Here is a 27,786-nt window from a genome sequence, read left to right as displayed (position 1 = left end):
AATCTGATTGGTTGCTATAGGCAACATCTCCACTTTTCCAAACCCGCAGTTTAGTAAATATACCCCTTGGACTAATGCTCATTTATGGGGAGGACCAATGCATCGCCAGGCCCCAAAGCAAGATTGGGTAGGGGGCCTCAGAGCAGGGGTTCCGTGGGGTCTTGGGGGACCAGGGGCCACAGAGGTGGGGCTGACCTGGCATTATCAGAACCCCGCCTCCTCTAGGCCCTGTAGCCATGATAGATATGCCTATGCTTAGTTATAAGAAGCCAATTATTCTTTGTTACGCCTTATTGAGAGCTCTACAGCCCCTCCATTCACTTTTTAACCTCTGCCTTTCCATCAATGTATCCATTGCGATGTTATATTCGCTACAGCCCCTCCATTCACTTTTTAACCTCTGCCTTTCCATCAATGTATCCATTGCGATGTTATATTCGCTTTCACTATGAATGTTTGTATCCGGTTAAAAAAACATTTGCTTGCAAAAAAAATTAAACTGTTAAAAGTAAAGTAAAAGCAAAATTTTCTAGAAACGTATTAGTAACTGATTTATAGAGGTAGCTACTATTGGCAGGCTGGGCTGGGGGGGCAGGGGGTGATCTGCCCCCCGGGCCGGTCCCATATGCACTACCTTGGGCTGGGTCACTGGGCCACCTGCATTTTTTTTCATTAAAATAGGCTGCTGAATTGACTCTTACCCCCCGGGCTAAAATTTGCCAGCCCTCCCCTGGTAGCTACACACAAATATATATAGTGTAGTTAAAGTAAGGGCTTGACTAAGGTTGATAGTTGTATCAGCATTGTTCAGCATGGCTTCTTGGCTTGATTTTACTTCCACAACCAACATAAAGATAGAAACCACTCATCACCCAGTCTAAAGCCAATTCTCGCAATGTATCTGGAGTGATAAGACTTACAATATTTATTTATGATATTGCCAAATAGAACTTGATCATCTTATAAGTACCCAGCATTTGTCTTCACTCACCAAATGGATTAATGAATGAACATTCGCTAACAAGGTAACATTGGCATTATCTGTCTAATGTTAGCATTAGCAACATCATTTTAAAGTATGATGTGACAGTGAGTGACAGTTATTATTTTCACCATGTCCAGAATGAAAGGCCGCCAGCCAGGTAATGAGAATTAGTGATTACTTTGATGTACATTCACTGATAAGTAAACATGACCTGTAAGAGAAAATATAATAAATACATTGGCTGTGGCCACAATCATTTGAGATCTTATTCCATCTGACGTAGTGCTGACACTTTACTTTATATTCATTAATATGGTGACTAACCCATAATAATTTGTCATCTGACACAAGTTCATGCTGAGGACACTCAGACTGATAACGAGGACACACACAGGTCTGCACGCCCATTCAGCTTCCTTCCTGCACCTGGCTTACACATCATACATTTTCCACTTTGGATGAACCATAGGTTGTTCTGGTTATTAATTGGTTACAAAAATCAATTATGGTTCTGTAAAAGTTCACAGGCTAGTTTCACAGATCATTATAAACACTTCCCTCCGCTGGGTGTTTAATTTGGCTGACATCTTTTGAACTAGACCAAAAGGGAAAAAAGGAAATACAGTCAAAAAATGGGATGACGGTACAATACAATGCATTGTTTTAATATTAGATTTAGTTAATATAGATATATAAGTGATAGAATATTCATTATGTAGACTGTCTATATACCCCTTTGCATTAAAATGTCATGTCCACTTTACTAAAATGTCTTAGCAATTCTTTCACTATATTAGGTGTTTATTTAGCAAACATGTGAGACAATTACCTATCTTTAGTAAAGTTTTTGTAATGTACTAACCTAGAGGTGATAGCATACTTGCCAACTCTGGCAAGCTGTCCTGCGGAGATCAGGGGGAGGTGGGGGTGTGGGGGCGCAGCTCCACAAATTGCGTCATTTTGGCCCCACCCCCAGACACCATCACACTTTTGTAGCCTATTACAGCAGGGGGCGGGCCACAATGTCGCACAACTCGTGTCATAAGCCCCGCCCAATTAAGTAATGAGGGGACCAGATACCGGGAGGTTGCCCTGCTCTCCCGGGAATCAGGGAGAACTCCCAGAAATTCGGGAGAATCCTGGACATTCCGCGAGAGTAGGCAACTATGGGTGATACCTGTGGCTCTCCAGGTGTTGTGAAACTACAAGCCCCAGCATGCCCTGCCAGCTATCGGCTGGCTATCTACTGATAAAGCATGCTGGGGCTTGTAGTATCACAACATCTGGAGAGCCACAGGTTGGCCAGGCCTTTTCTATAGCTTTCCCTGTTTGGTAAGGAAAACTGTACTGTTTTGTATGGTCATCGGAGAGAAAGTACCGCACACCATATAACATACTGCTGACAGCAAAAGATTTGGAAGGCACCATGAGCAATAATAATGCTGGCTGATATAGTGATTTAAGGGGCAGCTATGAAAATGCATAGAGATATAAACAACAGGTGAGAATAAAAACTTCTGTGTTATGACTGAATAGGATTTTCCAATTTTTCACTGTCACTGACTTGTAGGAAGAGTTCCAGGTTTTTACTTTGTAGGAGTTTCTTCTTAGTGTCCCTGTCTTTTGGAATTGGTCAACTGTATGGTATCATTTTCTGTTCAGTATGCTGGTTGCATTTATTAATTTAACCAATCTACTGGCAGGAAGGATAAAGGATTACAGGTCTATTTATTAAATATTGCCAATATGAAAGCTTTCTATTGCCACTTATCACAGCAGAAAATTTGCACTGCCAAAACAGGCTGGCAGTGCTGAGAGGAGTCTCGTCAGGTCAGTGCAGGGTCCCTGTGCACACACGTGAGCCAGCTTGTGCATACACTGGAACTGGAAGCCTGGACTTGAGTTTCCAGGTATTTGTGCTGCCTCACTGAAAGGACAACTCCCTATTATCAGCACCTGCTTATTATCCTTATCCTTTTGTAGGAGGAGAGAGGCTAACAAGGGGACCCCCTGATTAATGCTCCCTTTAATCACTTGTATCACATTTAATTATCATGTCCTGATAAAAGCCAAAATATGTTTGTTTGCATTTGGGGGCAAGATGAGGTTCAAAGGTGCACCTGGCCCACATTTAGCTGAGAACACCCTCATCAGCCCAGCTCTGTAGATGCTACCATCTTGGTATTTGAACAAAAATAGGCACATTACATGAGGGCGGAGGGAACACATTGTTGCCCTTTTGTAGATAATCCTTATGACCTTAAAATGTTTTTCCCAGACTGTGATTGAGAAATTCAGTTTGACTTGCCATCTTTCAATGAAATGTATTATTGTTTGAATATACAGAGATGGTTTTTACTTTTGTATCAGGTGATATCATATTGGAAGTTCAAACTAAAAGATCCAGAGTTCTACTTTAATTATTCCCAGTTACATGGGGTTCTGCTTTCATCTTTTAGTTATTTCCAAACTGTAGTGACCTGTAGTGAATAAGTTAACCAATCACTTTTAAGATCAATTAGTTAATTAAACACAGGTTATTACATGTATATAATCCTACAAAAATGATGCCCATATATGTGAATTGGATGTCCTAAATAGGGTCATCCATGTTGACACAACACCTTATTATCAATACAGTACATCATCTAAAGTTTGTAGTCAAAGACCTTTCACCAAATACTCTGATGTCATTTTATTGTTTTACTATGTTTTACAGTGTCTTATGTACTACCCAGTTCTTAGTGTGTTTTTTGCCATATACATAGTGTACAAGTACACTGTATAGTAGCGCAATAAAATTACATAAAATAATTAAATTATTTGCCACCTATATTGCTATTTCTGTAACTGTATTGTTATTATTATTATTATTATTATTATTATTATTATTAATGATAATTAATATTAATAATAATAATAATAATACTCCACAATACTTTATAATTGGGAATAAACACAGTATTAAAACAAGAATTAGCATTACTAAAGAGACCAGGGGGTAAATGCATTAAGCTGAGAGTTTCTGGTGGGTTTGAAATGTGGAGATGTTGCCTATAGCAACCAATCAGATTCTAGTTATCATTTATTTAGTACATTCTGCAAAATGATATCTAGAATCTGATTGGTTTCTATAGGCAACATCTTCACTTTCAAACCCGCCGGAAACTCACAGCTTGATACATTTACCCTCAAGAAGTAAGACATCAGAAAATTGTTAACATTGTATATAATACAACTTCATTACAAAATCGTTTGTATGATACAAATTGTGTGATTACTTCAACAAGCGGTTAAGAATTATTTCCTTGTGTTTGTCATTTAGTGACTTCACTAATCAACAACGATAATATCTTTTATTATGGTGTTCATTTTAGGGCATAATTCATTCATTAATGTCAGAGCGACAAAGATAATATACTTTGCAGTTGTTACTACACTATGTTAGAACAATACTCGCAGCTTCTCTGCTTCATTCTATTCCTGTTTCAAATTTAGTTCAGTCAGCCATTACATTGATCACAACAGACACAGTGGATTTCTGTACCTGGTCCCAATCCCATCTTACATGCAATGAACTGTCACAGAAACCTCTCAAAAAACACAGCTGTGTGACAGGTGACAGAAAGAAAATACATAATTAAACAAATATAAAGAAGCATACCAAAGCAACATCTAATACAATGGTAATTAAAACGCTAAAATGCCTCTGTAATAATGCATCCCAAACTGTGAAATATAAGGCTAATAGAAGTCACATTGGATTTCCATGACCTATATATATTCACAAAACTCCTCTGTGGCTTATAATATTCTTATATTTCATAGTAGTGTTGCATAATTCCATATAAATTGTATAAAATATTTTTTACCGAGTTATTTTAATTTGTATCCTACTAAATACAGTACTTTACTTTCTCATGCAATTAACAGCTAATGCTATCCACAGAGAGTATCAGGCCAAAATAATGCAACGCTTGTAACTTGAAAATAAGGGCAGTGTTAGTTAATAATACAATCCGAATCAACTGGATCACTATTGATATAACTCATACTCTCCCTGAATGTCAGGGAGACTCCCTGAAATAGGGGTGATCTCCCTCACTCCCTGAAGAGTCTGACATTCTCCCTGATGCTGAGCCAGTACAAGACATGGTTGGCTTCGCCACCCATGGCATGATGACACAGTTCAGAAATTGTGTCCTATGTCCATGTATTGATGCCTATGGAGGTGGCCTTTTTCATGGAGACCAAGATTTAATCAAAGACTGACAGGTAAGACAACATGACTTCAGTAATGGAGACAGAAATGTAAAAGACACTTCAGTCTCTAGAAATTCTTTAGCTGCTTTCTTTAAAGCTTAGTTGCCTACTGTCCCGGAATGTCTGAGAGACTCCTGCATTCCTGGGAGACCTCCCAAACTCTCGAGAGAGCAGGGCAACCTCCCGGTTCTCACACCGCAATCAGGGCTGCCAAGAAGAATTCAGGGCCCGGGTACAACAAATTCATGGGGCCCCCCTCATAGTGAAGTAAGCCCCAAAATTTTTTTGCGCCGCCTTACGGCGGCGCAAAAAAGATTAGGTATGTGGTCATATATTCAGGGGCATGGCTAGCCAAACGGCAGTGCAAAATTTTTGGGAGGTGTGGTCATGCATTTGGGGGCGTGGCAAACGTGCCATTGGGGCGTGGCTAACATAAAAACCACTAGGCTCTCAATTCGCCGGAGCGTCACATATGTTCAAGCACTCCTGACTTTCAGGACATCTACCACCACAGGGTAGTATACAAACAATGCAGTGTGTACACAAACAGTTCAGTCTTGGCCTACACCTTACATTGGACACAACATTCACCAAAAATTGGTATTGTCCCTACTAGAATCACAACATTTCACACACTGTGCTGCTCTCTCCTACCTGTTCTTCTCACTATCTCCACCTGTGGCTGCTGCTTTCTTTAGTTGTGGCTTGTCCGGATCCAGAAATGTTGAAGGACCTATTTTGAAAAAAAAATGGCTACATTTAGAAAATTACAGCCAGCCCCAGCGTTAAATCAATAGCACCCACGATTAATAATTAGGCCTTCCTCCAGCCCCAACATTAAAATAATACTATTCACATTTAATAAATAAACCTATATCCCTTCCTGCAAACAGCCCCAGCAATACCTATTTCCCGCAACCATCACTGCCATTAAATAATTCATAGTCACATTTAATAAATAGACCTCATTCTCCCTAAACTCACCCCAAGATTCAATAGCCCCCAAACCACCCCATCTTAAATTAATAGTCCCTACTATTAAATTGCCTCACCATCACCCTACAAACAAAATAGCGCCCATTAATTAGCTGCCACCTACCTCACACACACTACATTGCAACAAGCCCCCTGTGCCATTACACACACAATACTGTGCCCCTTCATCACAACTACACTGTACCCCCTTATGCTCACACTGCGACCTCCATGCTGCTTTTCCCCCTTCTTTTTTACTTTGTGCCTCTCTCCCACTTTTTTTCCTCCTCTGTTCCTCTCTCCCACTTTTTTTTTTATTCCCCTGTGGCTCTCTCCTTTTTTTCCCTCCTCTGTTCCTCTCTCCCACTTTTTTTCCCCTCCTCTGTTCCTCTTTCCCCAATTTTTTTTTATTCCTCTGTGGCTCTCTCCTTTTTTTCCTCCTCTGTTCCTCTCTCCCACTTTTTTTTTTATTCCCCTGTGGCTCTCTCCTTTTTTTCCCTCCTCTGTTCCTCTCTCCCACTTTTTTCCCCTCCTCTGTTCCTCTTTCCCCAATTTTTTTTTATTCCTCTGTGACTCTCCTTTTTTTCCTCCTCTGTTCCTCTCTCCCACTTTTTTTTTTATTCCCCTGTGGCTCTCTCCTTTTTTTCCCTCCTCTGTTCCTCTCTCCCACTTTTTTTCCCCTCCTCTGTTCCTCTTTCCCCAATTTTTTTTTATTCCTCTGTGGCTCTCTCCTTTTTTTCCTCCTCTGTTTCTCTGTCCCCTTTCTTTATAGTACTGTCCCTCTCTGTTTTCCTCCCCTTGCCTCTCCGTTTCTTTACTTACCTTTTGTCAACTTCTTTCTTTTCTTTTCTGCTCTTCTGTCTCCTCTTCTGTCTTCTTTCTTCCTGCTGGCTGCGGCGCTCCTCACTGACTGACAGGCGTGACTTGATGACGTCACGCCCGGCAGTCAGTGTGAATGGAGGAGAGGAGGGACACGGCGCCGCGCGCTCACGTGAGTATTTATTTTATTTTTTATTTTTTTAATTTATTCTTCCTCCCAGCTCCCAAGACCCCCCCCCTCCCCCCCCCCCCCCCCCCCCCCGCGGAAAAAAAAAAAAAAAAAGTTAAAAAAAAAAAGCGCAAGACAGAAAAATTAAAAAAAAAAAAATTAATTAGCAGCGGGGGCCCGGCCCGGGCCCCCTGGCATGGCCGGGCCCGGGTAAACTGTACCCGCTCCCCCCCCCCTCTCAGCGGCCCTGACCGCAATAGATAAGTGGCGGGGGTGTTGCTTAATGTCGCAAATATCGCGTCATCTTAGCCCTGCCCCCTGCTGTAATTGGCTAAAATTGTGGCAATCGTTTAGGGGGTGGGGACAAAATGATGCAATTTGTGAAGCCCTGCCCCCCGCACACCTACCTCCCCCGGGATCTCCCTGAAGCCAACGAGGAAAAGTTGGCACATATGATCTAACAGGTTTCAGTCATTCCAAAAGTGACCTAGGGATATATTTATCAAGCTGTGGGTTTGAAAAAGTGGAGATGTTACCTATAGCAACCAATCAGATTCTAACTGTCATTTTGTAGAATCTACTAAATAAATGATAACTAGAATCTGATTGGTTGCTATAGGCAACATTTCCACTTTTTCAAACCCGCAGCTTGATATCCCCAGCTTTACCCCCTAGAGTCAGACCAAGGAGACAAACCACTTGTCCAATTTGATCACATGTGTGACCTAATACTGTTGCTCTGTGCTCACAAGGAGCAGTTTGATAGCCCCGCTTGGGACCAGCTTCACACAGTTCTTATTCCAAAATAGTTTCCCCACTAAGGCTAAGTACACACTAAAGTGTTTTTAGCTGATTATCGGGACAATCAAATGATAAATGACCGTTTGACCCGATATTGCACTAGTGTGTACACTGCAACGATGAACGAACATCATTCCAAAGTCCATCATATCATTTCATTTCATTTTTAAACCGGACTTAAAATGTCGTTCAACGATGGATCGATATAGTTCCAATTCTGCAGTGTGTATACACTCATGACCAGCGGTGTCCATAGATCTCTATGGAGTGCGTAGAGTCACAAACATTTCAGCCTATGGTTATAACAGATGAAGAGCACTGATCTGAAGGTAAATCATGTAAAACATATATAGTGTGTACACATGAATCAGCATGCTGATCGGGACTTTTTTTTTATGGCATTGGTAAAATCGTTGCATTGGGAGAAATTTTCTGCAGTGTGTACCCACCCTAAGACTCCTTTCTTGGGCAATCTCGACATCTAATCTACAGAATTTAACTTATTGATGACCACTTGGCATTACAATGGCTATAACTGTGATTGGCTGTAAAGATAAGTAATATCAGGAGACACCAAAATGCTGTTGGCACTTCTATTCTGCTGACTAATCAAGAATAAAACAGGGTTTCTCCTCAACTGTAATTTTGTTCTTTTATTGGACCATTGGATTTTACACCAATATAGGAATAATTTTGACTTATTTCTTAGCAAATAAATATTTGATAGTCATATCTTAATCATAAAACATGTAGCAAATATTTAAATAAAATAGATAACAGGGACATTTTATGGATAATGAAGATTCTTGTTGCTTCATTCCTTTTTTCCTAAGACAAAAACCTAACTAAAAAGAAAACCTTTGGTGGGGTTAAGTACCTGCACATACTTGTAGTGTGAGCTTCCTAGGAAATAGTATGGAATACTCTACATGTAATGAATCTATTTGCAGCTAAGAGTCATTGAGATGGAAGTGACTGTGTAAGATAAGAACTTCAGATCATGTTAAGACAGGTACAACAAAGAGCACTAGAAGTGACGGGAATATGCAGGCCCAGCAGTGGAATATTTTTGTGGACAATTGATGAGTAGCTGCATTAAAATATGTTGGCTCTTGAGCTCTAGAGTATGTGTGTGACCATTCAAATTTAGGACACTGCAAAATAATCAGTACGCTATAGAATATATTGCATATCTGACAATCAAGAAATCACAAAAAGTGCATTCTTGGACCCCACTTTAGATCCCACAGTTTTTGCACCTCAGTGCTTTGTATATTCATCATGAATTTGACAGGTTTCTGTACATTGGTTGCAAATGTACACATGAGACAAGCAATGACAAATTTATTTTAGCTGATTTTCTACACAATGGTAAATTTATTGATAAATTTGCTTGGTACTAACTGCGCATTAAACGTATTATCCCTCATGCTGTACTATAATTGTTAGATTTTTAAAAATGAGATGACAGGTACAGTGGCTTAGATGCAAGAAGGGTCTACAGGTTTCCTAAAAAGATATTTATGCTGGCAGCCAGGGAACAACAATTAGATTCTCATGGTCTGGTCGTCTAGAGAAATATGACTTTATGGCTCTTTGCCAAACAATATATTTAGATTCTTTTCCTCACTGTAATACCGATGCTGATTTAAGTTCTGAGGAGGTTATATATACTAATAATAATAATACAAAAACTGCTATGATCTATTCCTGCTTCTAGTACACACATAGATATAAACATGCTAAGGTCAATATGTCAATCATTAATGTCCGTGAGTACTGGGCAAAAAAGACTTCAGTGTATTTAGCTGGGGGCCAAAGTTTCACAACAGATTAACCTTAGCATGCACGGCTAGGATGGCATCCATCTCTGCCTTTCAGGAAGATAATGCATCACTCTGGAAAGATCAGATATCAGAGTCAGGTGTGAAAAAGTTCAGATGCTGGTAATGTCTTTTATTCAATTTCAATAAAAATATATATATATATATATATATTGTAAGGCATTCTTTCAAGGATTCCATATTTGTTTGGTTAGCAATGCATTTGTGATTGGTGTTATATAAATAAATAAATAAATAAATAAATAATAATAATAAACCCTTCCTGAATTCCCACTCATAAGGGTAAATTTTGCTCAATTGCATCATTGCAGGACCATGAATATTTTTTTTTTTTTAAAGGTAGTAGGTGGGTAGTGAGTTATGTTATAAGGAAATGACAGAGGCATAAGGCCTTCCTGTCCTATAATTTAGGCTATGGAGGTAATGAGTAAAGATGAAATGTGTCCAAAAATCCAGAAGGGCCAAAGAAAGCCTCACCAGCACAGTCCTGACATACACAATAGCTCTTTAAAGCTACGTGATAAATACATTTAAAATAGTAATTAAAGTTGCATGTTGGACATCAGGAGAATAGGGATAACTGTAGAATCTTTATCCCAATAATGCACTGGTAGTCACTGGATAATTTGATGGAAACTTCAAATAGGTTTGGTTACAAACCTTATTGAGTGGTTGTACTGTATATACCTGTATTATGGCTATTGTGGGAATGACATCTTAATCTTCTACATCCCAAGTAAATGGTCACCAACCCTTACCCAATGCTTGGTCCAGATCTCAAATTAGATAATCTTCCACTTTAAATTAGGTTCCAGCAGCTGCCTCCCATCCCAGGGTGCCTGTGCACATATTTTTGGAGTAAAAAGATACAGCATGTATTCTAAAGGACACCAAAGTCTATTATTGTTTACAACTAGCATCTAGTTACTACTGGATATCATTTGAAAACAAAACATGTTTGTTGAGACGAAGCATCTGATCCCAAATCTCTATGATATTTGCAGTTCATGTGTCTTATAAATACCATTATAAATAAATATTTTATTGAATGCCAGAGGAATGATTGCTTTATTGAAATAGTATGCTTCTTATAAATCTACCATGTGTCAGTCTACTGAATATGCACAATGGTGTTTTGCTGACAAACTATGTAAAACGCCTTATTTAAAAGTCGCATCAGACTAGCCATGGGTTTAGTGGCAACATCTTCCCTGTGATGGGGTTTGAGTTAATTCATACACAGTAGGATGTCATTTGAGTGTTAGAACATAGAGGCTTTGAATACTTTACAAGAATATGGCCTTTATGCTTGAACTTGTGTTGGTGACTTAGGGACCTGCTTCCCACTCATGAAACCTATATCATAACAGTTGCAATTCATGTTCAACACTAGAAATTACATTTTCATTCGGGTGTCTTTCAGGCTAAATGATGAGTTTTCTGATAACATTTTAGAGAGTGTTTGTTTAATCACATTGTAGGCATACAGGTTATATGAAAGATAAACAGAGCTGTATGATAATAAGCCCAAGTATGTACCAGCAACCTATAGTACACTCATAAATGCTACTTATAACACTAAAAGGATGAGAAAAGAACTGTTAAATAATTTGGTTTTCATGACTACTTGTGTGATTGTTAGACTAGTATTGTCCTGCAACATAGGTTAGGAACCTATTAATCCGCTAATAAGTGATAGAGTCTATTGTAGTGAATGGCACACAGATTTTTTTTTTATAAAATCAGTTCAAATATTATCATCATCATTTATTTATTTATATAGCGCCACCAAATTTGCAGCGCTGTACAGAGAGAATATTTGCCATTTACATCAGTCCCTGCCCATGTCCTAAGCTATTTAAACAAGTTAAGTTTGCAATTTAGGACCTCATTTAGAGTCGGACGCAAAGTCCGTTTTAGGTGCATCCAGCAAAAAAACACTAAAACACATGTGCAGAAAGCGCCAAATCCGCCTGCATCTTGGACGCAATTAACACTTACGACAGCTTGCGACTCAATACGAGAAAATGGGAGGAACACGGAATTGTGAAGGCGTGACCATGTAAATACATCCTAGTCGCAGTGAGGCGCAGACGTAACACACGTCAAAACAAGGCTAAAGCTGTGCGGCAGGAATTAGGTGGTGCAAGCGGTTAGCTAGCTGCAGGAACTGCTCGCAGCTTGATAGGGTATTACGAGTGGGACGTGACTGGGGTTGCTTGCCACTCGTAATACCCTACCAAGCTGCGGCACACTCCCACTCCTACACTTCTTACACAGACTTTGCATCCGACTCTAAATGAGGTCCTTAATGTTTATAGAATTATGAATATTTCACTCTAATAAGTATGGAAAATATATCTTTTTACACTACCCAGATGACCTTTTTTGTACCCAAGGAATCTATAGTAGGGTGCTGTATTGAAATGAGGCACATACTTACTAACAGATTGAAACTTTGGTTCTGATATAAATTGTGTCTCCTGTTTCAATAACTACATGTACAAGCATGTGTGCATTAGTTTATATTGACCCATCTATACTGAGTTTCTCAAGCAATTATGTTATCTGTGTACGTTCCCTGTGAATTTTGTCTAGCACAAGCCACAAATCCTCAGGCTGTGTGGGAGAAACCAGTAATTAAGTATTAGAATTCCATTTGGTGCTGTTAACCGTATCCTGCATGTATCTATCATCTAGTCAAAGGTTAACCACTTAGCTATTGGTTAATTGCAAGTTTTCAGGCTTATTTATATTTAGGAAGTGCACTGCTTATTATGACACGGCGCCTGTTTTATTTCTTAACTGTCTTTATTTTTATTGATACCACTTATGTTAATTTATCTGGCAAAGAGTTAAATGCATTTCAGTCAGCCACCCGGATTATTGCATATCTCCCCAAAGAAAAAAAAAATACATTATACCACATTGCCAAGAGCAATTATGTCTGGCATGGAACATCTTAATGACTTTTATGAAGAAATGTGACTCCTCTCACTGCTGATGTTCCTAAAATGAAACAAAAATAACCTCTCCAAAGCACATATACTACCATATTCTTCTAATGCCTATATAAAGTAGTATTACTAATATCATAATAGTAACATACTATGCTCTGTGGTGGAATTATAGTTCCACTAGTAAGCTGATATGCCAAGTGAGTAAACCGTAGTAAACACAGGTCCCTGCTCCTCAGTACATTCCTTCCATCATTATATGAGACAGAAAAGATGCACAGCTAAGAGTTGACATAGTGATATTTTATCTGGGATAGCCTCGGAATGTTTTTTATTGAGATTCTATAAATGGAACAATACAATAATACATGGAATTCAATAGCTACACAGATGTGAAACTGCTGAATAACAATTTATGTTGCAATACCATAGTGCTTTGCAGATTATATATTAAGGTGATGCCTGGTGGCCTATTTGCTAATGTCCACATATGTCCCCTTTATATATCATCCCTTATCTCAATGATAAGGAATGATATTTCACAGCCATTTGTTAAAAAATCATCCTGGGACAGCGCATCCGATAGGAGGCTATCCCAGCGATGACTTTGCTTTCAAGTCCGCGAGTCTGTACTGTCCATGCCTAGACAGATGTAGTTCACAGATTACGATATCTTGTGTGATAGTTGATGAGATGTGCAAGAAAGTTTATCGCAATAAGTTGAACTTAGTTGGATATAGTCAAGGTGTACTTGGACTACTGTAGCCGAGGAGATGACTAGATGACAGTATATGTACATTGACACCGTGCTGCGCACCGTGCAGTGGGTGGCACAGTGGAATAGTGGTTAGCACTTCTGCCTCACAGCACTGGGGTCATGAGTTCAATTCTCGACCATGGCCTTAGCTGTGTGGAGTTTGTATGTTCTCCCCGTGTTTGCGTGGGTTTCCTCTGGGTGCTCCGGTTTCCTCCCACACTCCAAAAACATACTGGTAGGTTAATTGTCTGCTATCAAATTGACCCTAGTCTATCTGTGTGTATGTGTGTGTGTGTGTGTGTGTGTGTGTGTGTTAGGGAATTTAGACTGTTAGCTCCAATAAAGCAGGGACTGATGTGAATGAGTTCTCTGTACAGCGCTGCGGAATTAGTGGCGCTATATAAATAGCCGCTTCTGCTGCTGATGATATATATATATATATATATATATATATATATATATATATATACTTTTTAAAATATGTGAAAGTCATTGAGTGTGAAGATTGAATTCATTATATTCCAAGGTCATGCTCACAATGTGTACTAAAATATTCTGCCTATGTTGACTAAGCATTAATTACACATCTCTTTACACAGGTGGCCCACCCAGATTGCTTCCTCTACAGGACTTTGTCGATATGGTAACAGAATTGATTGCTGCTGGGGGTGGGCTCGGCAATCTTGGGGACAGTGTCAACGTGAGTATAATCATTGCTACTTAGGTGGGGCTTCTACAGATCTAATAAAGGCTTCCATACATTACAGCAGGGCTTATTTAATAATGGGGCTTTTGCATGTGCAGATGTAATATGATGACTCTTACTGACCTAGGTTTATTTAGCAAATATGCTAAATGCTAATGTGACCACTAGTCCTAAAGTACAAGTTGCCTTAAATAAAACAGCCACTAATAACGTTAACACATGACTATTTGCCCTACAGCTGAGCAAAAGATGTTCTTCTCTGGTATCAACGCTTTCAGCTAAATAGAGCAAGAGATATCTGTGTATCCTTAATGACAGGAAGTCTGCGATGTATAGAAAAATATCACTAACCTCTATCACAACTATATCTTAAAAATGTTCAGTTTCACTTATGTCTTTTATGTATTATTTGTGAATGTTATTAGTTGCCTGTGTGTATAAGCCAACATGTATTTTACGTTTAGTGGTACTTTGACATTTCTGTTGCTGAAGGGTATGCAGTGTTTAATGGATTCTTCTGTTATATGTACAAATCATATAGGACAGTTGTAAATGGATTTGGTTTAAACAGGCTAATTTTCACATGTTGTATTTTCTGATGTGTGAAATGTATGTTTAGGAAATGACGGAGGGAATGCAACATAGCAAAGATGTTCCTGCAGTTGAACTAATATGTTTTTACTGGTATCATCCCATATTGCTTGTCCATCTCCAGCCATTTTACTAAGCAGCAGCTTTGGAACATTGCTGACATCATTTAACATCATCCTCACCTGACTAATAGCAGTATGCCTTTATTTATATACCACAACGCACATCACTTACTTTACTTAATACTTTAGTGCAGAGCTAGAAAGGAACCATTACTTAAAGTGAGCAAGACTTAGAAATAATCATTTTAAAAGGTGTATTTAGTTCATTTTGAGTTAAAAGTTAGAATTGCAAACTTAGGGCTAGATTTACTAAGCTGCGGGTTTGAAAAAGTGGGGATGTTGCCTATAGCAACCAATCAAATTCTAGCTATCATTTTGTGAAAGGTACTAAATAAATGAAAGCTAGAATCTGATTGGTTGCTATAGGCAATATCCCCACTTTTTCAAACCCGCAGCTTAGCAAATCTAGCCCTTAGTCTTTAGTGCTCATAGTAATAAACAAGATATTATCTTTGATCGGTCTTGTGCATGTTAGATGAAAGCTGGCCACACATGCTGTGATATCACAGGAAATATTAGGCAATTGGCCTGATATCATAGTGTGTGTGACACAAAAGCACAAACTCACCATATAAGCTCCCTAAATGCAATCATTAAGATTGTTTTCAGGCATGGGTAAGATCCAGTCAGAAGGTAACCACTGTTGACGCCACATCTTATCAACTTTGGCTACCAAAATGTGTTGCAAAATGAAATGAGGATCCCCCTGCTCAGCTCTCTAATCAAGGAGCAGAATGAACCACTTTGTGGCTCTCTTGTGCTCGCGGGCACAGCTCAATGTTTCAGCCTTTGCCTTAACAATTGGCCTATTATCACAGCTTCAGTGACCCAGCACCTATCATGATGCCTGAAATAAACCAATTGAAATTGATCGGACCATTATCAGACATGTTGGTAAATGTGGTCAAAAGATATCAGCCTATGTGTGCGGTTACCTTCTGACCAAGTTAACAGGCCCTAGTGATACCATCCCAGCGGCTCTACATAAGGTCCCAATGCCTGTATCTTGTCTAATTTGGCCACCTACATGTATAGAGAAATTGGACATTGATCACCTTGTGTGTAGCCGCCTTATTGAAAGCATGTGAAAGCATGTGTCTTATTGGTTGCTTCAGTTACAACACATTGCTCGATGTCGGGGCACAAGGTACGTTAAATATATAATAACAAAAACCACCTGTGTGTTTATCTGACCCACGTGAATGCTCATATACAATCTTATATGACTTCAGCTTGTATCACTTCAATGATTTTAAAAATGTCCCGCGAAAAGAATAAAAATAAATGACATATAAATGAAATAACTTACAAACATAGTACATACATATACATACATGCTCTTTCTGGCCTCCCTCATATACCAATACCCTTGTCTCCCAGCAAGTTGTATACTGCAGCTCTCTCTCATATCCAGCTCTCTATATACCAGCACACTCAATCCCCTAGCTGCCTCTTACATCACAGAACACTATCTAATACCATTACTCTGTTTCCAGCTCTGTCTCTCACTAGTCCACTCTTATATACCAGCACACTCAATCCCCTAGCTGCCTCTTACATCACAGAACACTATCTAACACCATCACTCTGTTTCCAGCTCTGTCTCTTACTAGTACACTCTTATATACCAGCACGCCCAGTTCCCTAGCTGTCTCTTACTTTTATATAATATACCAGCACACACAGTCATACCCGCACTCTGTCTCTTAGCTGTCTTTGACACTAGTACTCTGTCCCCTAGCACCCATTTTTTCATATAACTTTGCACATTAAGGGCCTAAATACCTGGGAATTGTACCCAGCATACTGAACAAGAAAAGTAGTATTGTCCGATGATCCTTATATAAAAGCAAACACATTTTCAGTGGTAACTGTGGGGCCCTGAGCCCTAATGCAGACCATCTGGCCCTTCACCCTCTATTACCTTATCCCACAGAAACTGTACAATTAAACAAATAGGGGGTATTCAAGTTACACAGTAGTACAGCTACTCTGTAAAATTTTAAATTTTAAAATCACAGAACAGTGGAACAAATAAACAAATATAAAAAATAAAGTTTAAACAAAGAATGTATTTTCTTTAGGGATAATAAGTATAGTTTCTCGGTATTTGGAATGTGCATCTTTTGTAATGCGGAGTTCATTTATGGTAGTGGTAACTCATGGTCTCATTATACCCTACAGACAACACATGGTTAACAGATGAGTGTTCCAAGTACTCTGCCCCTGAGCATAAACAGGGTCATTTTTGCAAACATTTGAGGATTCTCCTTTCACCATAAAGTCGTGGCAGCCATTGACTTCTATTTATGCCCACTGAAGTTCAATATGATTTCAGTTCTCCTCAAATGAATGGTGTGACATCCTGGGGCATCACATTTAGAGACGAGTTATATTTAAAGAAGTAAACAGAACTTAGTATCAAAAGGAAATCTGTTAATATAATACTTTTTCGCTGACTTGACCTCATAAATCCTCGAGTCAAAGGAAAACATTATTGCAATGCTAGGAAACATGACCAACATTGATGCCTCCTATATTTGTCACTTATTATTATGGCTTGTAAAAATCTTTAATGGGGGATTGATTCACTTTGCTGCCATGTAAATGGCATTTTCCAGAAGCTCATTCTACTTTTGGAGAGGCTTAATTTTATATTTTCCCAGGATGCATTGCCTGAAAGTCTCTGTTTAGCTGCTCAAAGTTCAAGTGAGGACCAGGACATCCTGCCCTGTTCCAACCAGTTCAAAGCAAGCTGGAGTGATTCTGTCTGCAGGTGGATGTTCTGTGTGAATGCAAATCTATTGAGATAACAAAAAAAGAACATGCTGCCCTGTAGTTAGTTGTATGAAGGGAACTCTCCAATACAGATCTGTTGTTTAGCTTAGTCCTAATTTTGTGCTGTCATGCTCTTTAGAATGGGTTGCTGTAATCCCCTTTTTTGCAAATCTAATGTTTACTAGCAACCAACAATAAAACCATATTTTATTATAATTGAGTACAACTCCCTAGTAGTTAGCAATACAAGTCCTACATTAAAATTGTAGCCAACAGTAAAGTGTTTCAGATTAATGTGCTAATTGATGGGCACACAGTGACATTGTTAATGACAGCATAGATGTCAAATAGCCAAGCTGTTACTGCCATATGATGCGCCCTATGCCATTGTACATTGCACGTTGGACCTATTTGGAGAACTTTTGGAAGTTGCTAGGTAGGCATATTTTTTGAGCTAAACACAGCATAAAGAGGGGAAGGCCGCCATGTGGGGCAGGGAAAAGGAATACAGAGAGACGGTGCTTAGACCTGACCTTCACCATTCATTACACCTAGAGTGGGCTGCACACAGCTAGTGTTGGCAGCAGAAAAATGTAGGCACATTGTAGGTGTGTAGTTGTGTACATATATGTGTGCACTGTGCACAATCTATTTTTTAACTTTAATTGCCCTTTTTAAATCACCCTTTTACTTATTTAGGGTGTAAAGTAGAGGAGCAAACACAAAACAGTTGGTTTAGTTTGCCATTATAATGAATAGGCCAGTGGAATTATCAGGTGCAAAATATTCTTTGCACGGAAAGGAATTTAATAAATTAATTTATAATCATGAAATCCATTGAAAATGACATTAGTTTAACAAAAGAATATTTTGTTAGCGTTTTTTGCATATTAATCTGGACCGCTGTAGAAGGGATTTTAATTGAGGACTGATATGTAACTTAACATTTTCTTCCTAGAAATAAAAAAAGACATTCTTAGCTAAACGTGAAAACAAATTATTATAACTTATTACTCTTATCACTCCATCAGTTTACTTGCTTTTCTATAGTACAGTTACAATTGAATGATTCAGTAAACATTGCTGCATTCAAGATTTAAAAGATGATTTGAAACATTCTTTGCCAACAACAGTGTGCTGAGCATGGAGCCAGCTGACATGAACTATGACGCAGCATAAATAACACAGACAGAGCTGCATGCTAGACCTCCTCTGGCTGTGTACAACTTGCACATAACTGGGCTAATCATGAGTAAAAGATAAATGAAAACAATTGTTCTGTTTAAGATTGCAGATATTACTTTGCCAAATGTAGCCTAACAATTTGTCTTTCTGTCTTGTTTTCCAAAGAAGAAGTGCGGGAGTTGTGTTCTATAAATTCAAACCGCATAGCACCTAGCATATTTAACATAGCACTAATGGATGTATTAGCTAATATATTGGCAGTATAGAATAAAAGAATCTCACAGTGCAACAAATTAAGATAAATTGTAGGAGCTATGTTGTCAATGAGAGTAAAATATACTGCAGGTGACTTACTTTTGGGTCAACCCCTGTTGTGCACTACAGAATAATTATAAAAAAATCTCAATGTATACTGTTGTGCTCTGTGCTTTACAGAATCTAAGAATCTAACTGTACAATATATAATTAATTTGAGAACCTTACAGTGCATTATATACAATCAATCAATGAATTTCCATGTGCAACACAGGACCATTGCTCCAAACTACATAAGTCAACTTAGAATCACAGTGTGCACTCTACATTTCATGTCAGCATATCTTAGTGGGCTGTGTAATCCATATGATAATATTACTGTATTCTATACAATGCATCCGAAAGTCTTAGGTGTCTGTACATACATGCAGTTCTGAGATATAATTTGCTAATTTTAGCACCGTGGAACAATTCTGAGTATTTCACTATACACTATAAAATCCATCTGAGTATGTCATTGTGCAATTCCAACCCATCTGAGTGTCTCTTTACACCATAGAACTCATCCGAGTATCTGACTGTGTACTATACAACCCATCTGAGTATCTGACTGTATACTATAGAACCCATCTGAGTATCTGACTGTGTACTATACAACCCATTTTAGTATCTGACTGTGTACTATACAACCCATTTGAATATCTGACTGTCTACTGTAGAACCCATCTTAGTATCTGACTGTGTACTATACAACCCATCTTAGTATCTGACTGTGTACAATACAACCCATCTTAGTATCTGACTGTGTACAATACAACCCATTTTAGTATCTGACTGTGTACTATACAACCCATCTTTGTATCTGACTGTGTACTATACAACCCATCTTAGTATCTGACTGTGTACAATACAACCCATTTTAGTATCTCACTGTGTACTATACAACCCATCTTAGTATCTGACTGTGTACTATACAACCCATCTTAGTATCTGACTGTGTACTATACAACCCATCTTAGTATCTGACTGTGTACTATACAACCCATCTTAGTATCTCACTGTGTAGTATACAACCCATCTTTGTATCTGACTGTGTACTTTACAACCCATCTTTGTATCTGACTGTGTACTATACAACCCATCTTAGTATCTGACTGTGTACTATACAACCCATCTTAGTATCTGACTGTGTACTATAGAACCCATCTTAGTATCTGACTGTGTACTATAGAACCCATCTTAGTATCTGACTGTATACTATAGAACCCATCTGAGTATCTGACTGTGTACTATAGAACCCATCTGAGTATCTGACTGTGTACTATACAACTCATCTTAGTATCTGACTGTATACTATACAACCCATCTTAGTATCTCACTGTGTACTATACAACCCATCTTAGTATCTCACTGTGTACTATACAACCCATCTTTGTATCTGACTGTGTACTATACAACCCATCTTTGTATCTGACTATACACTATAGAAACCATATCATTATCTGACTGTGCACTATAGAACCATTTGGTGCATCTCATATGAGTATCTGACTGTACAACATTAAAACCATCTGAGTATCTGACTGTGTACTATACAACCCATCTGAGTATCTGACTGTGTACTATAGAACCCATCTTAGTATCTGACTGTATACTATAGAACCCATCTGAGTATCTGACTGTGTACTATACAACCCATCTTTGTATCTGACTGTGTACTTTACAACCCATCTTAGTATCTGACTGTATACTATACAACCCATCTGAGTATCTGACTGTGTACTATAGAACCCATCTTAGTATCTGACTGTATACTATAGAACCCATCTGAGTATCTGACTGTGTACTATACAACCCATCTTAGTATCTGACTGTATACTATACAACCCATCTGTGTATCTGACTGTGTACTATACAACCCATCTTAGTATCTGACTGTGTACTATACAACCCATCTTAGTATCTGACTGTGTACTATACAACCCATCTTTGTATCTGACTGTGTACTATACAACCCATCTTAGTATCTCACTGTGTACTATACAACCCATCTTTGTATCTGACTGTGTACTATACAACCCATCTTAGTATCTGACTGTATACTATAGAACCCATCTGAGTATCTGACTGTGTACTATACAACCCATCTTAGTATCTGACTGTATACTATACAACCCATCTGAGTATCTGACTGTGTACTATACAACCCATCTTAGTATCTCACTGTGTACTATACAACCCATCTTAGTATCTCACTGTGTACTATACAACCCATCTTTGTATCTGACTGTGTACTATACAACCCATCTTTGTATCTGACTATACACTATAGAAACCATATCATTAACTGACTGTGCACTATAGAACCATTTGGTGCATCTCATATGAGTATCTGACTGTACAACATAGAAACCATCTGAGTATCTGACTGTGTACTATACAACCCATCTGAGTTTCTGACTGTGTACTGTAGAACCCATCTTAGTATCTGACTGTATACTATAGAACCCATCTGAGTATCTGACTATGTACTATACAACCCATCTTTGTATCTGACTGTGTACTTTACAACCCATCTTAGTATCTGACTGTATACTATACAACCCATCTGAGTATCTGACTGTGTACTATACAACCCATCTTAGTATCTGACTGTGTACTATACAACCCATCTTAGTATCTGACTGTGTACGATACAACCCATCTTAGTATCTCACTGTGTACTATACAACCCATCTTTGTATCTGACTGTGTACTATACAACCCATCTTAGTATCTGACTGTGTACTATACAACCCATCTTAGTATCTGACTGTGTACTATACAACCCATCTTAGTATCTGACTGTATACTATAGAACCCATCTTAGTATCTGACTGTGTACTATACAACCCATCTTTGTATCTGACTATACACTATAGAAACCATATCATTATCTGACTGTGCACTATAGAACCATTTGGTGCATCTCATTGTGCACTATTTACTATTATCACTTTCCGAAACAGTACATGGGAGTGTAAGTTTTTAATGTATTGGGTAGCACATTGAAAACTGGCCTAGGGTAGTACGAAAGCTGAATCCATATTGGTAGAAAATACCTCTGAGAATATCAATATGTTCTGTAGAACACGTCAGATACTTTTTATAGTTTATAGATCTGAGACTATCTCTATAATATTCAATCATTCTGGACTAATGACCCATCTCAAAATCTTACTGCTCACTGTATAAGCCATCCAATATGGCTACAACTGGCAACCAACAAAAGGATAAACAGGTCAGATGGTCCAAGCGATGCATAAAATGTTATGAAATCAGCAGGCAAAAATTGAAGTAAAACATACACTTAGGTCTCCGGCAGCCAACAAGGAACAAAGAGAAGGTCAGTAATAGTAAATCCAACCAAGACAATAGCACCCATGTTAGGAAGCAAATACCTACAGCCTGCACCTAATTCATACCAGACCTGGATTTAAATAGGCTGAGGGCACCAATTCAGGTAAACATCACTTTAAGGCTTGAGGGCACACACCTGCGATCATATATGCGCATAAATTGGTGCAGTTTATTAGGATATAATTGTGCCTAAGAAGACACTGGACAGGTAAATTACTTACAGCAGTGGTTCCCAAACTTTTTCAGTTTGCGGCACCCTTAGAGTCTCGATAATGTTTTCGAGGCACCCCTCAAAAATAATTACCAAGCAGTCCCGTTATGTAAGTACCGTATATACTCGAGTATAAGCCAACCCGAATATAAGCCGAGCACCACAGAAAACTGGGGAAACTTATTGACTCGAGTATAAGCCGAGGGGGGGCTTTTTCAGCTTAAAAAATGTGCTCAAAAACTCGGCTTATACACGAGTATATACAGTAGATGGGTCAAAATAACGTAATAAGTACTTAGGTCAGGACAGAAATACTTAGTAAGTTGTTTGCAAAAATAATACATATAAATCCAAGGGAAAAGAATATTTTTATATATTATTTTCAATTATATTTCTGTCAAATAATAATTTACAGCTAATACTAAGAGGAATAAGATCAAACAAAACAACAACATGTACAAAAATCATCACTCTGCGCCCCTTCATCCTCACACTCTGCGCCCCTTCATCCTCACACTCTGCGCCCCTCCTTCATTCTTTTGCCCCTCCATTGCTGTTTCCTGTTACCATTTCCCTTCTGTTTCTTTACTTACCATAATTGGCCTTCTTTCTTCTATTTCTTCTGTCTTCTCTTCTGTCTTCTTACCAATCCGGTGGCGTATGGGACCCAGCATCCTCCTCTCTCCTGCCTTTCCTCACTGAATATATCGTACGTGAGGATGTCACACCCGACATTCAGTGAGAAGCAAGGAAGGAAGAGGATGTTGGGTTGGTAAGTTTATTTCCCTGGGAGCCGTGGCGCACACTATGGGAACCGCTGACTTACAGTATTTCATTATACACTATAGAATCATTGCGAGTATTATCATTGTGTGACTAGAAAACCCATCTCAGTATATCATTATGCATGATAGAACCCTATGTAAAAAAAATGTATTCAAAGAATAAAGCATTTTTAAAACGATTTTCATCTGTTATCGGCATCCAGAGATGGCAATAACAGAACAAGTATTACGGCGGTACAAGTACTGCCACAATACTTTTTAAATAGGCCTTCCCATGCAATGGCAATCGTAAGCCCTCATACTTCCAGTGGCGATTATCACCGGTTATAGCAATGTTATTGATGGCGGTAACTCCAAGCGAGAGAAAGCCATTTCACCCATTGATAAATCAGCCAAGTAGTTTTGGTTGGAGTTAGGCGAGGTAAATAAAATATAAAATAGTAGATATGCTCTTATGTCTCATACACAGAAGATTATTATGAATTATTGATGTACACTGGATTCATTTGGTATACAACAGGGTCTGCATATTATTTTCCCATTATATTGTCATTCCTTAAATTGTTAGCATAACAAGTATCATTGTTATATTTCTCTGTTGTATAGCCTATATCTAGATGCCCTAGTTCCTAGTACACTAAATTGAGATGTATTTTGTAATTTATGATCTACAGTAAACATAGCGAGTTATAAATAACCTTTCAATATTCTATTGACTTGTACTTCTGGGCATTGTAACCATATATACATAAAATGGAGAAGCACAGATACTTTAGGTTGGTGACGTCTATCCATGTCTAAGCATGCTGTGTGTACTTCAAGAGCACAGCTATGTCTGGGGAAAGCACAGTCACATGTTACAGCTAGAGATGCTCAGGCTCGGTTCCTCGAGAACCGAACACACCCGAACTTAGGGGATCCGAGTACTGAGCCGAGTCGCTCGGTACTGTTGCGCGCCCTCGGAAATGAAAACGAGGCAAAACGTCATTGTGACGTCTTCGGATCTCGGATCTCGCGAGTTTTGAATTTCTTTTAAAGACGGAGGATGGAAGGGAGGGCGGACCCCCATTTATCTTTTCTGCCACTTCTGTGTGCCAATGTATCCTAGATGTGCTAGGAACTGCCGTGTCTTTGTGTCATTGCTCTGTCGATTACCATCCAGCCAGGTCGCTGCAGTCTTTGTTTGAAAGTGTATGAAAATAATATTGTGACCTGTGAGGTGGTCAAAATTGACTGCAAATGACTTGAAATTAGTGTTATTGAGGTTAATAATAATGTAAGAACAAAGAAAGAGCAAATTATGTGATTTTAGCATATTTTAGGATTTTTTCTAAAAAATACAAAACCAAAACACACAAAGGTGGTTTTGCCAAAACCAAAACACGAAGCTAATCCAGATCCAAAACCAGTTTACAGGGGTCAGTCAGCATCTCTAGTTACAGCATATGGGCCAGAGCATCATAATAACCAATAAGTACAGAAGGTGTGCAGGTTTTTCATGCGGAGCTTTGATGCATGTGGCTACTGGCTTGTTGCTATTGCTTTTTAGTATTATATTAAAAATGCTTGTGCTGCTGTTTTATAATGCAAATTAGTTACCATGCACATTTTCATTCACAGACACGGTAACGCTTTCCATGGTACCCTACTAAAACCAATGACATAGCATGCTTGCATAATGTTATGTTTCTGAGTCAATTAGACAGCAACAAAATATACTTACTTTTTCTGCTCCACTGTTTACTTGAAGATCTGTTAACTATACTATGTGATGGCAAGTTTTTATGAAATGTATTATTTTTAAAGGTACACAATGTCGTTTGTGAAAGTGTAAAAATTCGGATACAGTACGCTTGGAGTTGGAGAGTGTGCTTTTAGGGGGGCATTCCCGGTTTAACAGTGGGATGTAGACTCTTTTTCTTCCTACAAAACAGCCTGCATTTATTTTAATGTAATATCTAGCACCAACCAGATGCTCTTGATATGAGAACCTGCATGCACCTGTCCCGGGTGTATGCAGAAATGCAGGCTTGTTGTTAGTGGTTTGGAATATGGTTGGGGCCATGGTGATGTGACCACACCCCCATTACCTCATGATCACGCTCCCTTTTCAAAGACCAGCCATGTAGGCGCTCTGTGTGTCCCAATTACAAATACCCTAATGTTGGGCAGTATGCTAATGTAATAAGCACAATAAAATTTACAATAGTGAGACATGAAATAAAGAAGTCCCCTTACTTTCATGATTAATTTTAGTCATACAAGGAATATTGTAGTAGAAAAATGTAAAAGTTGAAATACATGAAGGGGATGGTCCTACACTGTTAGTTGTAGTAATCTTTTTACATTTCTACCATGTGCATTTTCATTAGACCCATAATTCCACAAATGGTCATGCACAGAGATAGGATAAGGCACATTTACACACATTGTGCTACAACATCCTACATAATTGGTAAGTGACCCTTATATCAGGGATGGACAGAAAAGTGTAGAATTCAGGAGTAAGTCAGTGAAACCTAGGGAGTAGAATATTTTAAGAAGTCAGAGAAGATCCATTGACATCCATTTATCCTTTCACATAACTAGAAATGATTATTACAACTATGGATAAAGCATCAGCTGTAAGTGTTTAGGTTCGTTAGTTACCTGGTATCAGGACAATATCCTCAGCAATCATATATTGCAAAACACACTCCTTCAGTTGCCATGAGCGACATTCACCAATGAAAGCTTTATTAATGCCAATAAGTAACAATTCACACTTCTTTTACCAGTTAAAAGGAACTTGTATGCTAAGATAATCCATCCAGGTGCTGATGCACAGGTAACATGTGAATTCGGTCAGGTGATTTCTTGTTTTCCTGCATTTCATTGACCTATAAACATACCCGAATAAAGATACAATTCTGAATATAATTTTTGGTATGATTTTGGTGATCCCTGTTTCTGGTTCAATTATCTCTGAGTATACAAGTTCCAGTGTAGGATTTTACTGATAAGTGTGGTGTAAAATTTTATTTTTTGGTATCAAAATAGGATCTAGCGTTAGACATTGGATTGTATTACGCGATGGTGTTGGGAAACACCATTGACTCAACATCTCAAATGAGAAAGGGCTTCCAGCTGCAGCCAGGTGGGCAGGGATTGCAGTGAACATAAGTAAATAGAGGCAGTGTTCAAAAGACACAGCTGACATCGCTCCTGACCACAAACGCTGGCGGGTATGGGGTTCTTGGAACCAATAGGTTCCATCTCTACACCTATTTACATGCTAGGTGTTAAATAGATGCTAAAAACATGATTTCTAACACCAGTGGGTGTTAGTAAGTGTAACAATGGCTATTTATTAATTAGTGGTGTGACTATAGATTGCTACAATTGTTATGGTCTTAGGGTTATGGTGGAGATATTGTACAAAGTCTGTCTAAATCAGGTAATCAAAAGCAATAGTCTTATATTTTATTTAGCTTTTTTTTTACATCAAGTCCTAGTTGGATTATTTTATATTATTAACATGCAACAATTGCACCTGCAAGGACATATTTCTGATCTTACGACTGTTTAGGTTACACTGGTTAGTAACCGTGACTGCCAGTACAAATGTGTTCAGCTTCCTTGGCACCAATAACATGCACTACATTTATATTCAAGTATAATCTAATGATCTGCCTGAAGTGTACAGCTTTAGCTTCTGTGAATTGACTGTTGAATTGTTCCTCTTTGTTGCTTAGTATTTGAATGTTTACTTGTAGCATGTTACTGTTCATTCTAGTGTTATAAATTTGGTTGACATACCTGGGAACATTAAAAATGTCCTGACAAAAAATGCCAATGAAAACCTATGCATTGCCCCATATAACAGACTTTTATGAGCCACTCTTTGTTAATCATATAGATAAGATATCCAATAAAATTTACAGATGTGTTTAAAAATGGCATTCTTTATAGAAATTCTTTATGTATATGCTAATCTTATGTTAAACTGATAGTTCAGAGCAGCAATCCCATGAACAAATAAGGTGTGTGTTTTGTTAACCATAAATAATTCTGGCATACTATAAAAAAAAATAATTGTGATTTGCCATTGTCCCTTGTACTTTTTCTTCAGGCATCTATTAATGATTTATGATTTTGGACTAACATGTCAGCCACAGTCACATGACACATGATGTAGTGAGCAC

General features: G+C 38.4%; 1 protein-coding gene across 5 annotated transcripts in view; it reads left to right on the top strand.

Moving 5' to 3' along the window:
* Positions 1 to 27,786, top strand: part of NPNT (nephronectin) — a 92,270-nt gene that overhangs the window by 5,095 nt on the left and 59,389 nt on the right. For all 5 annotated transcript variants that reach the window (XM_075200887.1, XM_075200874.1, XM_075200878.1 and 2 more), the window contains exon 2: positions 14,170 to 14,270. In XM_075200887.1, the coding sequence (XP_075056988.1) occupies positions 14,170 to 14,270 (101 nt within the window). The remainder of the gene's footprint in view (positions 1 to 14,169; positions 14,271 to 27,786) is intronic.

This window comes from Mixophyes fleayi, chromosome 1 (genome assembly GCF_038048845.1).
Source record: "Mixophyes fleayi isolate aMixFle1 chromosome 1, aMixFle1.hap1, whole genome shotgun sequence".
NCBI classification, from domain to species: domain Eukaryota; kingdom Metazoa; phylum Chordata; class Amphibia; order Anura; family Limnodynastidae; genus Mixophyes; species Mixophyes fleayi.
Note: the sequence above shows the minus strand (reverse complement) of the source record. Positions and strands in the feature narration are given on the sequence as shown.